Source organism: Acanthopagrus latus, chromosome 23, assembly GCF_904848185.1.
Source record: "Acanthopagrus latus isolate v.2019 chromosome 23, fAcaLat1.1, whole genome shotgun sequence".
Lineage (NCBI taxonomy): Eukaryota > Metazoa > Chordata > Actinopteri > Spariformes > Sparidae > Acanthopagrus > Acanthopagrus latus.
Genome location: NC_051061.1, coordinates 6,101,514 through 6,123,192, shown reverse-complemented (window position 1 = coordinate 6,123,192; position 21,679 = coordinate 6,101,514). Strand labels below are relative to the sequence as shown.

General features: G+C 43.6%; 1 protein-coding gene across 8 annotated transcripts in view; it reads left to right on the top strand.

The window, feature by feature from the left end:
- Nucleotides 1-17,992, top strand: part of LOC119013946 (glutamate receptor ionotropic, NMDA 2B) — a 134,609-nt gene extending 116,617 nt beyond the window's left edge. For 7 of the 8 annotated variants that reach the window (XM_037088868.1, XM_037088872.1, XM_037088870.1 and 4 more), the window contains 3 exons: nucleotides 189-376; nucleotides 4,473-4,711; nucleotides 9,919-12,195. In XM_037088868.1, the coding sequence (XP_036944763.1) occupies nucleotides 189-376; nucleotides 4,473-4,711; nucleotides 9,919-12,195 (2,704 nt within the window). Of the gene's footprint in view, nucleotides 1-188; nucleotides 377-4,472; nucleotides 4,712-9,918 lie in introns of all 8 variants that reach the window. The other variant, XM_037088874.1, reaches the window with a different exon arrangement.
- The last annotated feature ends 3,687 nt before the right edge of the window (nucleotides 17,993-21,679 follow it).

The following is a 21,679-nucleotide window of genomic DNA, read 5'->3' as shown; positions in this document are numbered from 1 at the left end:
TTTTCGCCAGTCTGTGTGCCAGCTCCAGCCTTTGGCAAACCAAGTGGAAGTCTATTACACTTATCAGCAGCTTAGTGCTATTTAGCAGGTTAATTGGAATGTTGTAGCTGCGATGTCTGACTCCAAAGTGCTAATTAATTGTAACCTATCTCTGTCTCTGTGTCTCCCTCTCTCTCTTTTTTCATTAGCAAACTAGATGCTTTCATTTATGATGCGGCCGTGCTGAACTACATGGCTGGCAGGGACGAGGGCTGCAAGCTGGTGACCATTGGCAGCGGCTACATCTTCGCCACCACGGGGTACGGCATCGCCATCCAGAAGGAGTCGCTCTGGAAGAGACATGTGGACCTGGCCATCCTGCAGCTCTTTGGAGACGGTGAGGCCACAGCCTGCTGTTTCCCTGCCCTGTTTCATTCATACATGCTGCTCAGTGTAATGCACTCAGTGAACAGAGATGCTGCCGTGCGTGCAGTACAGCTGTGCTGATGTGATGAGTTGTTTTATTTAATAACTCAAGGATGCCAGATAGCTTCACCAGGACAGAAACACAACAAAATGTCTGATTGACACCCTTGAAGCAAAAGCTGTGGTCTCATTTGAATGACTTTGGTTAATGTTTACATCTCTTATTGTAATGTTGAACTCGCCAAGTTCACTATTTAAATCTTGTCTGACTTATCTCTAGTGATATTCTCAATGCCCAGATCTCAGCAATTAACTTTGCAAGTACAGTGTTATATAAAACAGTGGAAACAATAGCCAAACCTATAAGAATAAGATCCAACTTGTAATAAACCTGTATTATCCCTCAGAGCTAATTCGAGGCGCTTGATTTACCCACCAATATGCTGTGAACAAATGTTGCCTCAGGCTGTGCTGCAGGGACAAGTAACACGGGCTAAGTTTATTTCTCATGTATGTTGTGTAAAATACACTATTTTCAAGAATGTTTACTCTCAACTCAGACAAAAATAGACTTCTCAGACAGTAAGTCTTAATGGTTTCACCCACTCCCATCTGTTCAGAATAAGTGTTTTTAAGAAATTTATGTGCCTGTGACCTCAATTGTGGTCATTGTTTGGCTCTGCAAGTCAAATGTACAGTAAGTACACTCATATATAATAAAAGCCGACAGAGAAGGAAAGACAGCGCTCCAAGGAATATATGTTGAAATTTAGCTCCACCACGGGGCCCCTATGCTTTATGATCACGCTTGCCTTTTATGGGAGACTGTCCAAGCTCTCTGGGGCTTGTTCTTTTGAAACACTTCATTCCTGTCGACTCTTGCTGGAGCATTAATGAGTCTCAGAGAGAGAGAAAGAGAATTAAATGAAATGTGTTCAAAATGTCCACTCCTAACCAGCATAGTACATGCTTTATGCTTTTCAAGCAAAAACTCCTCATCATAAACAAGTCAAAATGTCACAGACAACGGCTGCTTGCCCAGTTTATCGACTCTAATTTCACAATGTCCTGTTTTGATATACAGCTCAATTCAGATTGGGAAATGTAATGGAAGTTTGGTGTGTGTGTGAGTGTGTGTGTGTGTGTGTGCACTTCGGTTTGCGTGTGTGTGTTTTTGGGCTTGGTCCAGCGTGTTGTGAGCATCCTGAACCAAAGGCCCTCCGGGGCCCACTATAGTGCGTCCCAGTTAGGGGTGCCAGCATAGCTCCTGGTGTATTTCAACACCGTGTGTGCATGAGTGCGAGGGTTTGTGTGTGTGTGTGTTGCACGCACATGTGAATATGGGTCAGGCCTCTGAAAGTAAGAGAACCTATGTGTGTATGCGGGAGGGGTGACTGTCTGTGTGTGTGTGTGTGTGTGTGTGTGTGTGTGTGTGTGTGTGCGTGTGTGTTTGTGTGTGTTAGAGATAAAGAGAGAGTGGTGTAGAGATTCTGACTATTTATGACACAGGTTTATTTTTATCAGCCTACATACAATTCAGTAAGACTGCTGCATGTGTATTGTTCCTGACTCATTGGTTATATGTTTGATTACATTTATTTTAACTTACAATAATAACTTATCATGGGCCTGTGTATGTGTTTGAATATGGGTCGGCTGGCTTTAACCTCCCTGTGAGCCTCTGCAGAAGCATTCATACAGGAACCAGGCAGCCCTGTCTGGCCCCTCTCAGGATACCAATGTCACTTTGCCACGACTCACCATCCTCTCCCCTCCTGGTGGCCTAGAAAGCCATCAGACTCACGTGGAGAGCCCAGTGGCCTGGTACGAAGGCTGGAAGGGGGGTCTGGGTGGTTTGACGCAGGCCTGAGCAAAAAATACATCACAGCTGTCGTGAAAAAGAAACAGCAGATTTGATTGGTGGTTGCATGAATCAATGTTGGATGGAAAGTTTTGGAGACATTTAAAGCATGCGTAGAGTTTAATGAACTTTTGCCCTTGAAACCAATTAAAGACCTGTTGCATCATTGCAGAGAGACCAGGCAGCGATGATGAAATGTGTCCTCAGCTCCAAAACATACTTTTGACTCCAGTTTAGTTATAGAGATTATTGTGTTCATATTATTTATTAGAATATTTAAAGTGACATGAAGTAAGACCAGGGGAAACAAGAAGGAAGAATAAAAGAAAAATGATGTTCTGATCAAGAATAGAGCTGAAAGCTTGAGGTTTTTTACAGAATCGACAGTCTACCTGTTTGATAGTTTGATTCATGTCAGCTGCATTCAGTTGAGTCTTAGTCTTTTTTAAATTTTATTCCTCTTGAGTTACTGTCCACAGACTAATATAAAGGTGAGAGGAAGAATCGTTAGTTTCTCTCATTACAAAAAAGACTGAAATCATTCACATCTTTGAATGTGAAGCTACCACTAACAGCCAGTTAGCTTAGCTCAGCACAAAGAAATAGTTTGTATATAACCCTTGTGCACAGAATAATAGAGACTAGCTTTGTTGTGGGTGTTGTTGATTATGCGCTGTGTATAAAAACATTAATCTAAATCATGACTATGGTTGTGCTGGAAAAAATCCCAGTTTAGTAGTCCTGTCTAACTTTGAGGAGCTATTTGTGCGATAAAGCCAGAATTTTAGTTTAAACCAGTGCTCTTCAATCCTGGCCTTTGTGGAGCCCTTCCCTCTGTGTTTTGGATGTTTCCCCGCTCCAACACACCTGATCCAAATGAAAGCCTGATAATGATCCATTGATTTGAATCAGGTCTGTTGGCTTTTTACAGTGTCCTCACAGCCCAGAGCACACAGTGCATAACAGAGTGTGGATTTCAGTTCCAGTCAGGGACAACTGTTGCATCCCTCTGTGTATGGTCGTACATTCCACTTGCAGCTGTCCAATAAACATGAAAGTTTTATTCTAACAAAATGCCAGTGAAACATAAACATTATGGCATTGTAACTTTCAGACGATTCCCAAGAGTGTCTTTACAGCGAAAACAAACCAAAGCTGTTGCATTAACATGCTTTTGTCATACGTGTTGTACACCACTGTCAATTGAAAATGGTTACAGTTCAGATTCAGTTTCTCAGCAGCAATGAGTAGAGGTTATGGTATGCATCTGTATTTTCGTCTGCATGCATGCGTGTGTGTGTGTGTGTGTGTGTGTGTGTGTGTGCCACTCCTGTCCCTGACTTTGTATGCTGTGGAGCATCTTGTGGATGCTCAGAGGCCAGCCAGTGCTCTGGTGCAAGAGTCGTGCTGACGTGCAGCGACAGCGGCTGAATGTATGATTAATTAAGCGACGCCTGTCCCGCCACAGTCGGCTTTGATAGAGAGCCGCTCGTGATGAAACAGAAGGTGACCCACAAAAGAGACCAGAAGCTCAGGGACCAGCTTCATTCACACACACACACACAAACACACACACACACACACACACAGGCACATATGCACATACATATGGAAATGCTTTTTTTTTTTTTTTTGCAGAGACGCGTGCACGTGTTGGCGCTAAGCTATTATAGATTGTTCTTAACAGAAATGAGTGCAAAAACACATTGATGTAATTAACATATGACCAATGGCGTGTGTTTCACTCTTTTCCTGTCTGCAACTAAGTCTACTGCACAACTCAAGGCTGTGTTTCACTTCTAACTCCCTCGACCCCCCCTTCCCCACCGCCTGCCCGCCATTTTCCCTCCTCTCTTCTTCTGTTGCATCATCTCTCCATCCCTCGTGTCCTCCAATACCCGTCCTGTTATTACATCATATCCCTCCTCTCTCCTTTATATTTTACATTCCTTCCCACTTTTTTTACACCCCTTTCTCTACTTCAATTCCCGTACGAATTTTAAAAACAACTTCTCCGTATGTCGTCATTGTGCCATCCCGTCTTGTCTCCTTCTGGTCTTCTGTCCATCCTAGTCTCCATACCTGTACCGTCCCTCCTTCCACCTCTCCCTGCCTCCTTCCCACTTCATACCATCTGTTTCTCTCTCCCTCCCTTTGTCCTTCCTCTTTGCTGCCCATTCACTCTCATTGCGTTTCCTCCGTCCAGGTGAGATGGAGGAGCTGGAGTCCCTGTGGCTGACGGGGATCTGCCACCACGAGAAGAACGAGGTGATGTCCAGCCAGCTGGATGTGGACAACATGGCCGGTGTCTTCTACATGCTGGGGGCTGCCATGGCTCTATCACTCATCACCTTCATCTGCGAACACTGGTTCTACTGGCAGCTGCGCTTCTGCTTCATGGGCGTCTGCTCCGGCCAGCCCGGCTTCGTCTTCTCCATCAGCAGGGTGAGACAGGGCATGGCAGGGAAGACGGAAATTACAGTGTGTTTAAGGACTTTAGGGCTGATATCCAAAATCATGTCAAAATGAATCAGTAATCATAAATGCATCCATCAGTATGGTAAAACACTTGGGAGACACTTTCCAGTGAGAGATGTCGATCAGCTTGTCATGGCTTGTTCTCAAATTTTCTGATTGACAGTTTCAGATTGACAATATATTCTGTTCACGACACACTGGAGCTGACACATTTTGCACCGTGCCCATCTTTTCAAGCATCTAAATCAAATAAGTCGTCCATTAGTATCGCACTTTTCTACCTCCTGCACTTCAGAAATTTTGCAATGTCTTTCAGGCAACTTTCCCCAACTACTCTGCCATCTTTGAAGAAATAAAGCACAGTCTGGTTCAGTTCTTTTTTTTTTGCTGACAGCCTCACTTGGTCTGGTATGATCGCTAGCTTACAGTGGCTGATTTTAGCTAATGGTCACAAACTTTAGAACTTTTCACTGACTTGAGCTGCTGTTTCCCTCTTTTTTCTCAGTGTTTACCATTTTCTCTTAATAGCTAGTGGTTGATATACCCATCTGCAAGCAAAAGAAAAGTGCAAGTTATTGTCAGTATTTTCTAACATATGAATGCATATTTAAGGCTATTGTTGGAAAAAAGAAAACAAGTAAACAAATAAATAAAAGATTCAGAGCCAGGATTTTCATGATTAAAGTTTTACACAAATTTACAAGAAAAAAAAAATTATTAACTTATTCTCTGAGATTAAAAAGTTATACATTTAAGAGAAAACATTACAAATTTGCTTGGGAAAATAGTGTGTTTTTTTGTTCACATGTCTTATATCATGCCTGCGGTGTGTGACCTCATCCAATAGCAATAAGCGAATACTCATACTCATTTAAGCCAAGAATCACCTTATTATCATTAGCAACCTTGCACTCGTCCATTGCGTTGTAATTCCTAATGCACATAAGCTTTTATATAATCCTAAACAGTGTGTTGTTTCCTCCTTAATACGCCCAACTAATGGTAACGAGCCCAAATGCGTGACTTTGTAATTTCAGAGAACATTTTTTTTGTTTTCTCATTTCTGACTTCAAGTCAGTTTTTCACTGAATACTCCCCTTACCTTGGCTTCTTTTTTAACCTAACATGACATTAATATGCTGTTCTTCTCACAGATATTAATGAAAACACAATGATGATATTCAATCTTCATCTTTATTTCATAAAGCACACATTGTTTGGGTTGTTTTTTCTCATTTGGGATGAAAGACTGGAAATAGGGGATGAATTAGACAGAAGGGGTGAGAATGTTGACAGAGCTAAGAGGAATTAAAGGATAGATAAATGGACTCATATTCAAAAAGAGATTGCAACCCAATTCAACAATAAGCAACTGCTATCTCACCAGAAAAAAACGTGTTTTATGCTGACAAACAAAAACTCCTCCTCGTCTGTAAAGTCACCCTGGTTACTTGTTTATTCATCCCTACATCATCAGTGAAAGTGTTTTATTCTTTAAAGCTTGTAAATGAGCATGCATCCTTGTGACCAAACCAAACTCTCACCTCCAAAGCATAACCACATATCGGAGCTTTTTCCTTTTGTTGTGAAGCTCGGGCCTTCCTGACGTTCGTGAGGTAAATATTTACAAAATGTTGAGCCCAAATCAATATTTCACTCAACAAAAATCAGCCACAGAAGTGGAGAGGTTAGATTACTGGATCCCGGGAGACCAAAGTCACCCCAGAGGTATTTGATTTGCATTCCAATTGTTTTGACATGGCTTCGGTGTAATTCACTGCGTGCCTCTGAAGGTGAACTGCTGCAGGCTAAAACCACGTGGCTAATTTACAGCGGAGAGCCACACACTGCCACTCTCACCATCCATTTGATATGCTGCTGTGGTGCCGGAGCTGCTTGTGCCAAGAAAGCAAGCAAACAAACAAAAAAAAAACCAACATAACATTTTCCCCCCTCTGCTCTAATACTACGCTCCAGTGGCCAACTTTGATTATTTTGTAAGGTGTTAATTTTACATCGTTGCCATCGTCTTGTTTATGGTTGTGTGTGTGCGTGTCGGCGTCTGTTTGTGTAGAGGGAGCATAAAATATCAGTTGTTAAAATGTCAGTTGACTTCTCATTTCCAAAGACAGGCCACTTGGTGTTGTTTTCGATTATTACATCATTATAATTTGTATGGGAGCGAGATCTGAAAGCAATTATGCTTTGTGTAACATTCAGTGATTGCTCTCATTTGCAGAAATTGCCTCTGTCTTTGCCACAATATGACAACATAAATGAACTCTGTGTGTCCACAAACGCAGCCAGATGATTCAGTATGTTAAAATATGCAGGGGAAATATTCATTGTGAGGGTTCATTTGCATATGTAGCACAGAAGCTCGGGCATTGCAAAACAACAACAGTGGAAATTACAGTATACTATCTTTGCACGATCCTTGGCTTCACATCTTCTTCTTCTCATTGACTCGAGTGTTTTGTCTCCAGCCTCGACCATTTCTTCCTGTCTTTTTCCTTTTTTTTTTCCTGCTCTGCCACTCAGATTGATTCCGCTTTTTTTAATTTCACAGCATAATCCAATAAACTTTATTGTTATTGCCGCAATTAACATTTAAGCTTCGGCAGTGTAAAAAATGAGACATCTGTCACGGTTGGCGTGACTCACGTGGCGTCGGTCATGGCTTCATGGTCGGTTAACGTTGCCGCCCTCTGAGGGGCTCAACAGCGTTGTGAGCAGCTCTCCCCTTGCTAACCTGCTCCTCTAGATCCCACCTGCAACACTGAAACAAATTAATTATATCGATTTAAAAAGCCTCTAATGACTTTAGAACAGTAAATGTATTAGAGCTTTAATCACCCCTCCTTTCGCAGCCCTCACATCACATCGTGGCTAAGTTCATTTGCATTTAGCACCATATATGTGCACCACACGCAGGCAGTATTAAATTATGAGCCACTGCATGTACAGTAGGCACTCATACATAGGGGGCAGCTGGTTATTTGTTGATTTCCAGCCTCTATGTACCAGTGTAATCACTTATACATTTTACTCTGGTCCCATGGCAGATTGAAAATTCTTAAGAGCCCTCGGGCAACAGTTATTGCTATTCACACATCCTGCCCAAATAATCAGCCACTGTAGAACTCGGCCGGCAGCAATCTGCCAACTGTTACATTATGTGGGCATGTGGAGTCGACAAAATCTACTGTTGAACACGAAGCAGCTATCACTTTGTCCAAGATTTGATTCACTACAGTATTAGGTTGTTGTTCCCAGTTGTAGTTGCCTATGCGTGTGTGGATGTGTTTTACTTACATTGTGGGGACACAGTCGCATTTTGGGGACCCGTCTAACTTATGGGGACAAATTGCAAGTCCCATTAATATTAATCATCACATTTTAAAGACTTTAAATACAGGGTGAGGTTAGGTTTAGCTTTCTGTCATTTCAGGGGCACATTTCAGGCAAAAGACCTCTTATTTTGGTGTGGACAAAAACTGTGTCCTCAATTCAGAAAAGGCTAATTTGTGGGGCAGCAATCAAGGTTAGGGTTAGGATTAGGGTAAGTCTTCAAAAATTAATCTAAGTCTATTTAATCCCCAAAAGTGACATAAATTAACTGTGTGTGTTTGTCTGCGGCCATGAGAAAGAGCTTAAAACCTGCACAAATCTTCATCCCGGCATTCCCCTCAGCCACCATCATTGCTCAGTACAACACAGTCTCACCCTGTATATAGGTGAAAGCCAAAAGGGGGAAGATCATCTCAAGATTAAGGTGGATGCTTCTGGAAATTTCACCCCAAGAGGGGATGATTTCCTAGATATCACAGGAGGGAAGATGAGACAGATTTGGCAGCAGGTGGGGTGTAATCAGGACAATAAAGGAAGAAAAACAAAAGAGCGGAAGCAGTGACGAATTATATAAACAGGCAGATGGAAAAGAGAAACACAGATGAGACAAAGAAGGAGCAGATAAACATTGAAAGATGGTTCCAAGTGGAGAAAATCTCGAAATATCTCGCCTGTAGGCATATACATTTGTTCTCCACTTCTAGATTCCATCCCATCATTCTCCGATACTTTAAACGAATTTTGTATTTATACTCTGTACCTCTCTCTTGTACACTGTCAAGCTTTACATACTTGGCTGTTAACAGACTGTGAAATTGAAAGAAGTAATAACATTATCTATAAAACCGGAATGAGGGACGGAGGCCTTTTTGCTGCAATGCAGGCACTGTCCATGTGGCTAATTAACAACCAGAAACGAGGAGTTCAGGAGAGGAGAACTGAGGGTCAATGAGTCATATTAGCAGATGAAAGGAGGAGGTTGTAATGAGTGTCATAACTTAACAGCAGAACATATTTGACAGCCGGCTGACCCCTAACCTCCTGACACAGTCCTGACCTCCGCAGTGGCGAGCAGGATGGAGGTCAGCTGGTTTCTGATCCTTAACAGTGGCCAAAGCATCCCTTTATCTCCATCTACACACGTCCAGAAAAACTGGGTAAAATCATTTTTTGGAATTGATCTGATCGTTTACCATCCCCATCTGTCATGCCTGGTCTGCCCTCCTGTCTGCATCCATTTTTATCTGAATATTGTATCGTACATCACTGAATGCAAATGGAGCAGTTTATCTTTCTGTCACTGTGATACTCAGCCGGTGTCTCCTTGGCTTGGCCTTTCCCTTCGGAGGGGATTGAGGTGCGGCCTGTGGTGCCGAGGGGTAGCGGAACAGAGGTGTTTAATAACTGCCGGAGGATATTGTTCAGCTGAATTCTAATCACATTGATTAAAGGTATTGACCAGCGGGACCCAGGGGTTTTTATAGCCCTGAATCTTCATACTGTATGCGCGCTTACGCTATCTCTCACCAGCAAATGCACTCATGTTATTGTCTATAAAACATGTCAAGTGAACATCTGTATTTACATACTGTGCTGTATACAAGATCAATTGGTCAGCATACAGCACATGATTAAATGACAACATTTCAGTTGTAGGTCCCTAAGTTACACATTCACTCACATAAAACAAACTATACAAACTAATGATGAAATAATAATAAAGTCAGAAAAGGTATTCATGGTGGAGGATGAGTTCAGGAGTCTGCTCTTTAGTCTGCTATGACAGCAAATCTTTAATGTTCATCTGTCTCTCCCTCACACAGGGCATCTACAGCTGTATCCATGGGGTGCAGATCGAAGAGAAGAGCAGCTCTGCATTGAATTCCCCATCAGCCACCATGAACAACACCCATTCCAACATTATGCGCCTCTTACGCACCGCCAAGAACATGGCGTCGCTGTCGGGGGTGAACGGCTCCCCGCACAGCGCTCTGGACTTCATCCGCCGTGAATCCTCTGTCTATGACATCTCTGAACACCGGCGCAGCTTGGCGGGCCACTCAGACTGCAAGCCGCCTTACATACCAGAAGACAACATGTTCAGCGACTACATCAGTGAGGTGGAGAGGACGTTTGGCAACATTCACATGAAGGACAGTAATCTGTACCAGGACCACTACATGCACCACCATGGCTCGACATTAGGGCTCAGCGGACCTCCAGCCAACAGGCCCCATAGTTTGGGCAGTGCTAGTTCTCTGGAGGGTGGCATGTTCGATTGTGACAGCCTGGGTGGAGGGGTGGCCCCTATTTTCACCACCCAGCCCTGCTCAGCACTGACCCACAGGAATATGAGCAAGTTTGACCTGCTTTCTGGACAGACTCCTCCCTCAGGCCAGAGCTTCAAGGGTGGCCTGCCAGACCTGTACGGGAAGTTCTCTTTCAAAGGAGGTGCCTCAAGTTCCACATACATCCCTGGGCAAAACTACTGTGGAGGAAGAGGAGATGACGATGGGAATATACGTTCAGATGTTTCAGACATTTCCACACACACAGTAACTTATGGAAACCTGGAGGGTAATGCCAAGAAACGCAAACAATACCGCGATAGCCTGAAAAAGAGGCCGGCCTCTGCCAAGTCCAGACGGGAGCTGGACGAAATTGAGCTGGGCTACAGGAGGAAACCATACCACATCAGCCACCACCACTACCACGGCCACCGCTCTGCCTCCCCACCGCTTTTGCCCTCTGAACGGAAGAGACCAGGAGGCGGCGGAGGAGGAAACAATGATGGGAACTATGTCTTCAGAGAAAAGGAGAGCGTTAGGGATTTTTATTTGGACCAGTTTCGGCCCAAAGAGGGCGTCCCTCAGTGGGAACATGTGGACCTGACAGAGGGCCCGGTGAATAGAGATGGAGGAGTACCGACCTGCACTTCCCTGGTTCCAGTGGATGACTTTCTTAAGAGCAAACCCAAAAAGTCGGATTCAAAGAGCGGAGGAGGATCTGGGCTGGCAGGGGGAGAGTGGGAGTGCAGGAACTGTCGGGCCAGCGGGGGAGGTGGGGGCAAACAGATGTCCATTCATGGAGGTGGTGGTGGGTATGGTGGTGGTATGAGCTGCGGATCCTCAGGAGGTGGAAACAGCCGTCCGAGCTCAGCAACCTGCATGCGTTGCGAGGGCTGTAAAAAGACAGGAAACCTGTACGATATCAGCGAAGACAACAACCACCTCTTGGAACAGATGGGGGGAGGGCAAGGTGGTGGAGGAGGAGGAGGAGGTATAGGTGCAGGCCCTCAATCTCAACTTCAGGGCCAGCAGAGGAGGAAGGGCGGATTAGGCAAACCACTTAGGCGGCAGCATTCGTATGACGCATTCGTTGACCTTCAGAAAGAGGAGTCAGGTGGAATGGGAAGTTTGATGGGTGGTCTAGGAGGTGGAGGAATAGGTGGTGCAGGTATGGGAGGGATGCTGCCCCCTCCCAGGAGTGTTAGCTTAAAGGAGAAAGAACGTTACATGGAGGGCACCAGCCCCTTCGCACACATATTTGAGCGTCATGGGGGCTCGGAAAGAGAAAGAGAAAGAGACAGGGACCCGTTGTTTTACGGAGGTGAGGGCCGGAAAGGACCCGGCTCACCGTTCGGCCTGTTCAGAGGCGGTGACGGCCTCCACCGTCGCTCCATCGGAGAGAGAGACATGAGAGACAGGGATAGGTCCTTGATGGAAGGAGGAGCATTCTCTTTATCCAAATCTCTCTACCCTGACCGGGTAAACCAAAACCCCTTTATACCCACCTTTGGCGATGACCAGTGTCTGATGCACGGAGCCAAACAATATTACATGAAAAAGCAACAGCAGCAGCAACAAGTTGCCAAAAACAGCCGAAGTGACTTCAGGAGCCAGATGAGCACGGCGTCATATCTGCCGGCGTCTGCCACGGCCGGGGTGATGTCCAATGTGACCCCCCGGTTCCCGAAAGAGCTCAGCCTCGGTGGAATGAACCACCACGGCTCCATGCTGGGGGTCGGCCCCCCGCGTCCCTTCAATGGAAGCAATGGCCATGTGTACGAGAAACTCTCCAGTATTGAGTCTGACGTGTGAGAGACAAAACCGGGAGGAAGAAGGCAAGGGAGACGGAGGAGAGGTAGAGGCGTGTAGTGTTAGGAGATCAGGGATGATTTTAAAGACACTGTCCACGCACTGCAACCCTAGCCCATATTGGGACAGCAAGATGAGGTACTTGGGAGAGAGCTAGAGCAGGAAAAGACTGGAAGGGAGAGGCAAGAGTAAGGGGGGGGAAGGGAAGAAATCTTGATTTTGCAAGAAAATCTGGGTAAAAAAAAAATCAGGACACCCTGGGGAGGTGTGGGATGTTAACCCTCTCTCAGAAACGGCCAAAGCTACTCTACTTTTATGTCAACACAGTCAATTAACATTCCCCTCAGCATCACAACCGCACTCAAATCCAAGTCCATCATTCCATCCACCAGTGAGGCAGAAGTCACTGTACTTGGTTATTATCGCAAAGAAGCGACACCTCATCTCAGTTTGATGTGGGACATGTGAGCCTGGTGCGATTTGACGGCTGTCTGAGAGCTCCCGCTGAGTGCTTATGAAGAAGGACTCCAAGAGCGAGGAGAGAGGAGCGAACTGCCCATCTGCCCCTGTGTCACTGCAGAAAGGAGACATTGTCGCGTTAACACAGGAGATGACTAGTGCCTCTCTCTCTCTCTCTCTCTCTCTCTCTCTCTCTCTCTCTCTCTCTCTCTCTCTCTCTCTCTCTCTCTCTCTCTGGTAGGAGACAGCCTGTCCCGTCCATCTCTCCCACTCTTCTGTTATTCCCCCTCTCTCTCCTCTTCCTCTCAGCTCCCGCTCCTCCTCCTCTTCCTCCTCCTCCTCATCCCTTACGCCAAAAGAGCTGTTTGCTATGAGAAATACAATCACGAATGATAATAAGATATTCTTATAGAAAAAAACAGGGTATAAGAACAACAATAATATTGATAACATTGTGAATAACAAAGATGTTAGTGCTGATTATGATAACACTGCTTATGATATCACTAAGTTTTTTCTCGTTTCATGTTTTGTTGGTATAATATTTCACTACTGTTTTAGTATCTGTAGTTGTTCCCTGTGTGCCCATGGTGGCAGCAGGAAGGTTGTTTTAAGTTCAACCAACAAGCCAGAAAGACTGAATCCTCAACTCTTGTTTTTTTTTTTGTTTTCTTTTTCTGTTTTCTGTAGAATATTTTTACTCCATGCTCATATATTTATTTGCTCCTTGTGGGAAAAAACAGGATCTCGAAGACACATTTAGGGCTGACAGATCCTCATTTGATGTTTCAAGACATTACAAATCAAAGTGCACACACACACACACACACACACACACACACACACACACACACACACACACTTCAACACACAGTTTTTTGTCGGCCTGAACTTGTGCTACTGTGAACAACACGTTTCGTCAGAAGCTGAAGATACTGAGAGGAAGGACGTGCCTTAATGGTCTCCAGTGGATGTGTCCTCCAGTCGGCACGCGGCCCCTCGACGTGGCAGCACCAGGACGGACCAGCACTCTTTTGAGGCCGCTCGGCGGTCTCGTCACGTTTATGAGCCAAAACTGCAGTAAAATTTTACAGCGGGCTTGAGACGCTGCTACTGCTGCTGCTGATGGTTTAGATACAAGAAATGCCGTCGGAGATGTTTTATAACTTCGTAAAAAATTATTTCATATGTCGAGTACGGGCTGTGCTTAATGAAGCTATTCAGGATGTCACAGATAGACGTCTCACTTCACAGCGCGGCGGCCTTTAGACCACTTCTTTTATTCAGGTTACACGACAACAGTCACCCGGCACTTACTTTTTTCGGCCTCTCACTAGTATCTCGCGAAAGGCATTACTTTTCACTCACAGTCTGAGGGGTGCACACAGGGAGCTTTGTCCGGACATTGTGTATCATTAAAATATGCACTGTCTTTAATGTAGGCGAAACTCTACAAAATGCGTAGGAGGCGCGTTGTTGCCGCACGACAATGATAAAAGCTTGAGCTGAGGAGGATGTCTGTCAGAGAGAGGCCTCTTTTAAGCTGACCGAGGTGTCAGGAAGGCGGCCATCTTGCGAAAGCTTTGCGGCTTTTTACTTTGACCGATGTAGATAGTCTTTTGAGCTGGGGAGGCCTCGTTTATTGCACAGGACCTTTTTACTCAGTGTAGGCACTCAGTAGACATGCCTTATTGTCCCATCAACCCCTGCCCCCATGCCCTGAGCTGTCTGATGATGACTCATCATTTTACTGTACAGAATAAAGAAGCCTCTATGACTTATTTAAAGGTTTGATCTTCGATTAGCTGGCGGTGTCGGAAGTTCAAGGGCTGCAGGAGATTGCGCAGGAGTGCTGGCCTGAGATTGGAGCTGCTGGAGTGTGTGGAGTGTGATCTTTGTCATTGCGGTCTTCTATCTTATACCCCGATCTAAATGCACCGGTGTAATGGGTTGGTGTGGACGTGTGTGCGTGTGTCGAGGGAAGCAAATCACGATTGAATGATAAAAGCTGTTGTTTTTTTTGTTTTTTTTTCCCGCGAACCTTCTGATAACTATTCATGAATACAACAGCATCTCGTCGTCCCTCGCTCCACAGATAACAGCGTTAAAGTGAGACTGATCGAGTTAGCCTTAAATCAAACTGATTCATCCACCCCCACCTCCCCCCCATGACTCTCCTAATAAATAGATTGGGATCTCTGGAATTTTTATATACGCACACATTTTTGAAAGTTCAGGTCAACCATTATCAGCAGGACGGTATAAGAAGGAGACAAGGAGAACGAGGAAATAAGAACGAGCCGAAAGAAAGACTTGGGAGTGGGCATCAATCAGTGTCAGCATTTGTATGTTCAATCTTTTCCTTGTAAATAATATATTTAAAACAGTTTTCACTTTGTACAGTAAACAGACAGACAGGATGTAACTTTCAATATGTTTTACAGCAATTTAAGAAATAAACAAAACAACAATAAAAACTCATAAAATACAAAAAACACATGAACAAAAATATGCAAAATATAGTTAAGACACAAATATTACTAATCATAAGTGATATAATTGAACCTCTTTTTCTTTGAATCTCATGTTTACTTAATTATGATAGTTTACCAATCAGTATACTGATAATGTTAAGACTTATGCTTTTTCATATTTTCACTCAAGTGTTGGAAATTGAGGATAATTTACTGTAGGTGTAGACGTTTGGTGATAAACTGGGGAAAGTTTAGTTTTTAGGAGTCTTTGCTAAGTTTCCCTTGAATTGTGTTAGATATCTCTCTTTTTAAGGTAAGCTATTCTTCATGCTTTTTGAGATCAATTCAATTATCTACACATTTATGTAATACAATATTACATGTATACATAGATGATATTTGCATATAAAGGCAGTATATTGTGATCCTTCATTTTCAAGCAGCGATCCTTGTTAAAAAAAAAAAAAAAAAAACTTCTGAGATATTTGTGTTTTTGTTGCCCATTTTTTTGACCTGGGCTCTAATGGTGATTGCACACAGAATTTAGAGCCATCGTCGGCCCGGCCTATCCTGTTCCCTCTCTATGTTTGGGATAGACATCACTGTGGTAAAGGAAAAAAATATATATATATATATACGTGTGTGTGCACACACATGCACACAAAGACATGTATAAACACATGTACACACATAAATGCGCGCTGGACATTTGCCAGTGTTGGTGTTTTGTTTATACTGCTGAGGATTTCAGCACGACACCGTGGAAAAATCAAGAGCGAGTGCAGTTTCATCGAACTGAGAATCTTATTTGAAGCTGAGATGCATTTGTACAACCCCTTATTAAAAGGTGCAACATTTGTTCCGTCATGTCTCATTTTATGTAGAGTTTTGCTTCAGGGGAATCAACTGTTGCTATATTTTAGCTCACATATTACTAGACTGTGTTATTTGACAGCTGAGAACGTTCAAACGCTTTGGATTCTAATTTATTTTGTGCAACTTTATGCACTGCTTGTTTCTCTGTGCGAGACGGGGAGTATAATTTGTAATTTGTTGTGTACATATGCAATTCTGTTGCCGTGCAGTCAGAAATTATTTCTCCCGCTCTTCTTCTGTGTGCTACTGATTCCAATAAGTCTCTGTAATCTTCTCCCCCAGCCTGAAGAGAAGAAACTCATCTCGCTTGTGTTTTTCTCCCTCAGCTACTTTCATGTCTAGAGGGTTGAGTGAAACGTGGAAAAATTGTGTCCGTGTGCGCGTAAACTCTGTTCGGTTTGCACATTTTTCATGGAAGCCACAGCGTTTTTTTGTTTTGTTTTGTTTTTTTTCCCCCCTCTTCATTTGCAATAAACAGCATGACCAAACAGAAAATGCTCTTACTGTACGTGCCAATACATCACTTCCGGTTGCTGTTTTGTTTTTTCCCGAGCCACGGCCAGCTCACAGCTGCTGGTTGGGAAGTGGAGGTGCACCTGACACTGTGGTAAACTTGCTATCATCAGGCCTTCACCACCTCCAGCTGCTCAGCGTGCGCAGGTCGGGCCGGTGATGCAGAGTAAGCATGGCTCGTCAGAAGTCTTTTATTTCCCTCACGGCCAAATTGGTCCCAGCCTCACTTCTCTGCACACGCGCACGCCACAGCACATTTGTTCAGATGCTTCATGGAGAGCAAAACACTGTGTCACACTTTGCTTTTTTTTTTTCTTTTTTTCTTTTTTTTTAACAACATAAGAGAATTGCTTGATCACGTTAGTGGGCTGGAACATCCTGATGGTGGGGGATGTAATCATCACCTCAGCTGACGTGTTCTGTTCAGTTTTTTTCTTTCTTTTTCTGTAGGGATTACTGACACATGGGACCAAATAACAGCATGACATGGTCAGCTTAACTAAACTGACTCGTGAAAATGTATTGTTTTGTGTGTATGTGTTTTTGGAGGAAAGACATTTGTTTCAGTATTTCTAACATATTGAGTTGAACTGCTATTCACATTGTTTGTTTTCGGGTTTTTTTGTTGTTTCTTTTAATCAGTGGGACACTTCTCATGCAGACAGGAAGAATTATACTGTGATATTATCTGATTGATTTATTGTGGAGGTCCATGTAATTTTAGCTGCTTATAATTTTCACCCTATTTCACCGCAGAACTTGTTTACTAATATTTTAAAAGTTCTACCTGTGTGTATGTGTATTAACATGTATTGATATTGCTTTATATTGATGCATACAAGTTTTTTCTATTAAATTGTGTACAGTTTTGTTTGTTTGTTAATATTGCTATTTTCCATCTCCACCATTCATACTTGAGAATGGTTTGCTTGACCTGAATGATTATTGATAACATGACATAAGGGGTTGCTACTAAATGTATTTCACGAGGTGAGCCGGTTGATGAAAACACACATCTGCACTGGAACTTACACAGCCTGATTAAATTTGCTGTGGGTTGACAAAAATGTAACATATGAATAGCATCAATTGTATACATAATGATATACATAATATTATTCTTGGCCATTCTTTTCTCTTTTCGTGGCCCTTTTCTTTGAAATAATTCCCCCGAATTTTTACACCATACAAACAGAAAAATGACACAAAAACAAATAATTGTACAGGTTGTGTAAATACTGAATATTGGGGGGAAACATTTACCTTCTTTTTTTGTATGGAAACGATCAAAGTAATCTCAATAACGAAATTAATCACGTCATGACAAAATTGCAAAAAAACATCATTAAGGTACTTCTAATAGGGATAATAATGATATCTACAATTATAAGTGCTCAAATAAGACTATTCTTTCTCTTTGTACATGATGAACAAAATGAAGTGTTGAGTATTAATAATAAAAAAAACTATAAGTTTCACACATTTGGCACTGAGTCTTTTTAAGTGTTCTTGTGTTTTACCGCTGAATTTTTAAAGGGACAGCTCACCCTGAATTCATGAGTACATGTCTCCTCCTACCTCCTCCATGTGAAATGTTTTGGTTTTGAGTTGCCAGGTTGTGTAGGTGTGTGCCCTCTCTCCAATAAAATTAAACTACATGGCACTCGGCTTGTGGTACCAAAAACAAATTGGTGATCATCTGACTTTTTGTCTACTGCCATCAGCAGGTTGAGAGTTTAGATTTTTTTTTGTGTGTGAAATCTTTCCATGAATATGTACAGATAGTCAGGGTTCCCAGAGGATGAACCCAAATGGCTCGGTTCTTCCATGATATTTGAGGGAAGGCAGATAACTCCAAAACTAGACAACTCACAACAAAAGAGTCTAGATGGATGAACAGCAGTACAGGTAATACCAAAAAATATGCACTTGTGGTTTTAGGGGGAACTGACCCTTTAAAAGACTTCATCTTCTTTCAAACACACACACACAAACACAACTGTGCGTGGCTCTGCCCATTGTCCTGGTCCATCTTGCCCTCTCCCTCCTTTCTTCACCCTCTCTTGCTTCCTGAGTTCATTGTCATTCTCTCACATACATGATCTTTCTGTTGCACACAAGCCGCCTCTCTCTCTCTCTGTCTCTCTCTCTCTCTCTCTCTCTCTCATGGCTGGCAGGAGTTCCATGGAGAGGAGAGGCCTCCCTGAGAATGGAGGGCCATATGGTGACTGTATGGTGGAGTGGTTGGGTCTGGGTTTGTCCCCTCAACAACCCACACTGCTGCTGGCGCTCTGCACAGCCTCGTCTGATACCGTCCAGCCCCCTCAGGGTTCTCTCAGGCTGCTCTCTCTCTCTCTCTCTCTCTCTCTCTCTCTCTCTCTCTCTCTCTCTCTCTCTCCCCCCTACTCCCACCATCGCTGCCTCTGCTGGACTGTGCAGCAGTACGGACGACCCGCCCGAGACCTCGTCAAAAGTGAGACAACTGTTGTGCGCCCTCGCATTTCAAAGGAGGTTCAAACTGAGCTGACACCTACTTCAGTTCACCTTTGAGGTGGCACAAAGTGGTCTGTAACAGTGTAATGATTTTTTTTTTTTTTTTTTTTTTTTTTGTCGTTGTTGTAACCTTTATTTATTCAGGAGAGATTTTCACCGAGATTGAGGATGTCGTTCACAATGCATAATAATTACCTGAGGTCAGGGGAGCGGGACAGATTGGAAAATCTAGATGATGAAAGTAAATGAAGAAAAACCCACCCCTGTCTCGGCAATTGCCATCAAACTGACATTGAGAAGGGCGTTTATCTTCCAGCAGTCTCCAGCACCGTTCAGTTGCCAATAGTGTAATATTGTGCTTGCACTGAGCAAGTCCCCTGTGCAAACTTATTTAAATGTATGAATAATAAACAGGGCGTTCTGTAGAGGAGGACACAGGCAAAACATCCCAGACAGAATCAAAGCTAATATCATGTGCATTTAGCCAGACTGCTAATGTCTTCAGATCTTTAAGCTCCTGCACTAAAAACATCACGTTTCTTTTAAGTTGTACACTCACAGCTTCCCAGCCAGGTTTATGATGCTTCATGGAGACAGAAAGCCAGATTCCATGTGTCACATTGAAGGTGTGTGTGATTAGCTGCCATTTTGACCTTTCACTGCAAAAGCATCTCAAGTCCTAAAAGCAGCGTCTTAGTTTCGGTTGTACCGAGCTGGGCTGTGAAGTCCGTAAATTTACCATTTTGAGATTTTAACAAGCAGAACTTGTCCAGAGTGATTTAAAGATGCATTAAGATTTTTCACTACCCAGTAGTACAAAATGGACACAGTATATCTTCAAGGGTTTGAAAGGCTTGTTGATCAAAACCAGTGACGCAACCGTTACTTTGCCAGGTACTGCGACTTTTCAGCAGCCCCTTTCCAGTCCTGCCAATCTCCACATCTGAGCCGGTCAAAAACGGAGGATGGGTGCAGTGCGTGAGTAAACCGGCATCACAGACACATTTCGTGCTCCAGTCAAAAAAGCAAAGCGGTGTTGTTTTGCTTCGTAAGACATCATCGCTTCACTCAACATTGTGTCTGTGACATTTCTGCTCTCATTAGGTAGCTTTCTGCCTCTCATGTGTAAGAATGACATAAGTGCACAAGTGTAAAATGTGAAATGAATGCAGTCTGTCACTTAGTATCAAGCTCTGCCACAGGCACATCAATATTTATATGATTCTCGGGTTAGGCAGCACAGAGGTTGAAAAGCCAAAAGTCAAGAAGTAGCCTTTTAAGAAAATCCATGCTGATGCTATCTGAGCTTAGCATGTTAGCATGCTCTGATTTGCCAGCTCTAAACAAAAGGTTCAGTTGAGGCTGATGGGAATGTCATAAGTTCTTGGTAATTATAGTGTCTGACACATTGAATTGGGATCTGAGGATGGCGTTTGATGATGTCTGAGGATCCCCAAAGTCATGGCAATTCATCCTGTGGGGGACATGAATGTGTGGTCAAATTTCACGCCTATCTATCCAGTAGTTGTTGAGCTATTTTACACTAAGCACATGTGAACGTTGATGTCACTGGGTGATAGGTCAGACATCCTATAGGATCAGTGAATGGCTCAACACATGGTATTTGCTGAGACATTTCACTAAGAATAAAAAAAAAAATATATCAACCTACTGATCACACTAGGGTTCATCCCCTGGGAACCATGAATGCTTGTGTGTTTTGTTGAGACATTGCACTAAAAAACGTAAATCTCACAAGGCTGGTGGTGCTAGAGAAAAAAGTCAGAGGATCACCAAAGTCACAAGGGTTAATCCTCTGGCAAACATGAATGACATCCATCCAGTTGTTGAGATGTTTCTTGACAAAAGGGTCGGACGGAATGCTTGACCGACATCGCCAGCCATAGATCCATGGCACAAGCATGGCCAAAAACATTGGAGGGAATCTGGGAGGAGTTGGGGAAAAAATAGATAAGCAGCTCTACGCTGCTTATCTAACGCAAACTCTTCTTCGCAGCACCTTTGTTTATTTACAACGAGCAAAACAACAGCGGCACAATGCCCCATCATGTGATTTTGGATAGCATGCCAGCATTCTGCTACCTAAAGATTACTGACGTGTGACACAACGGCATTTGCGTCAGGTTTGACCTTTTACCCATGTGTTTGGCTCTCTTTTTGGCATTTGATGGCCAAAATAACAGTGTGGGTCACACACATCACACATCATCAACATGTCACACCCCTTCCCGTCCTGCATCCGTGCCGGCTTGCTGTCTGCCTTATATACAGAACAACATCGATGCATAACGGAGGCACAAAAGTCTGTGGAAAAGACGCTACAGACTGAGGTGTATGGAGGAAAAGAAAATAAATTTCGGAAGGAGATGAAGGGAAAAGGGGGTTGCATTTAAAACCCAGGCCATCATTTCAACTACTTCCAAAAATAGTGGCCTGTCTCTCTGTGCAGCTTCTCCCATCGCAGACTCTCACCTGAACTCCCCACAGACCACAGCAGGGAAATAGGTGTCCGCCCAAAACCCTGTAAGTTCACAGACGTGATGGTAAACTTGCTGACAGGCGCAAACCAGGCAAATCAGGCTCCGCCAGTGCTGCAAAACATGCCGGGAGCGGGGCGACCTGCTGTCCAGTTTTTTTACAGCTGACCCGAT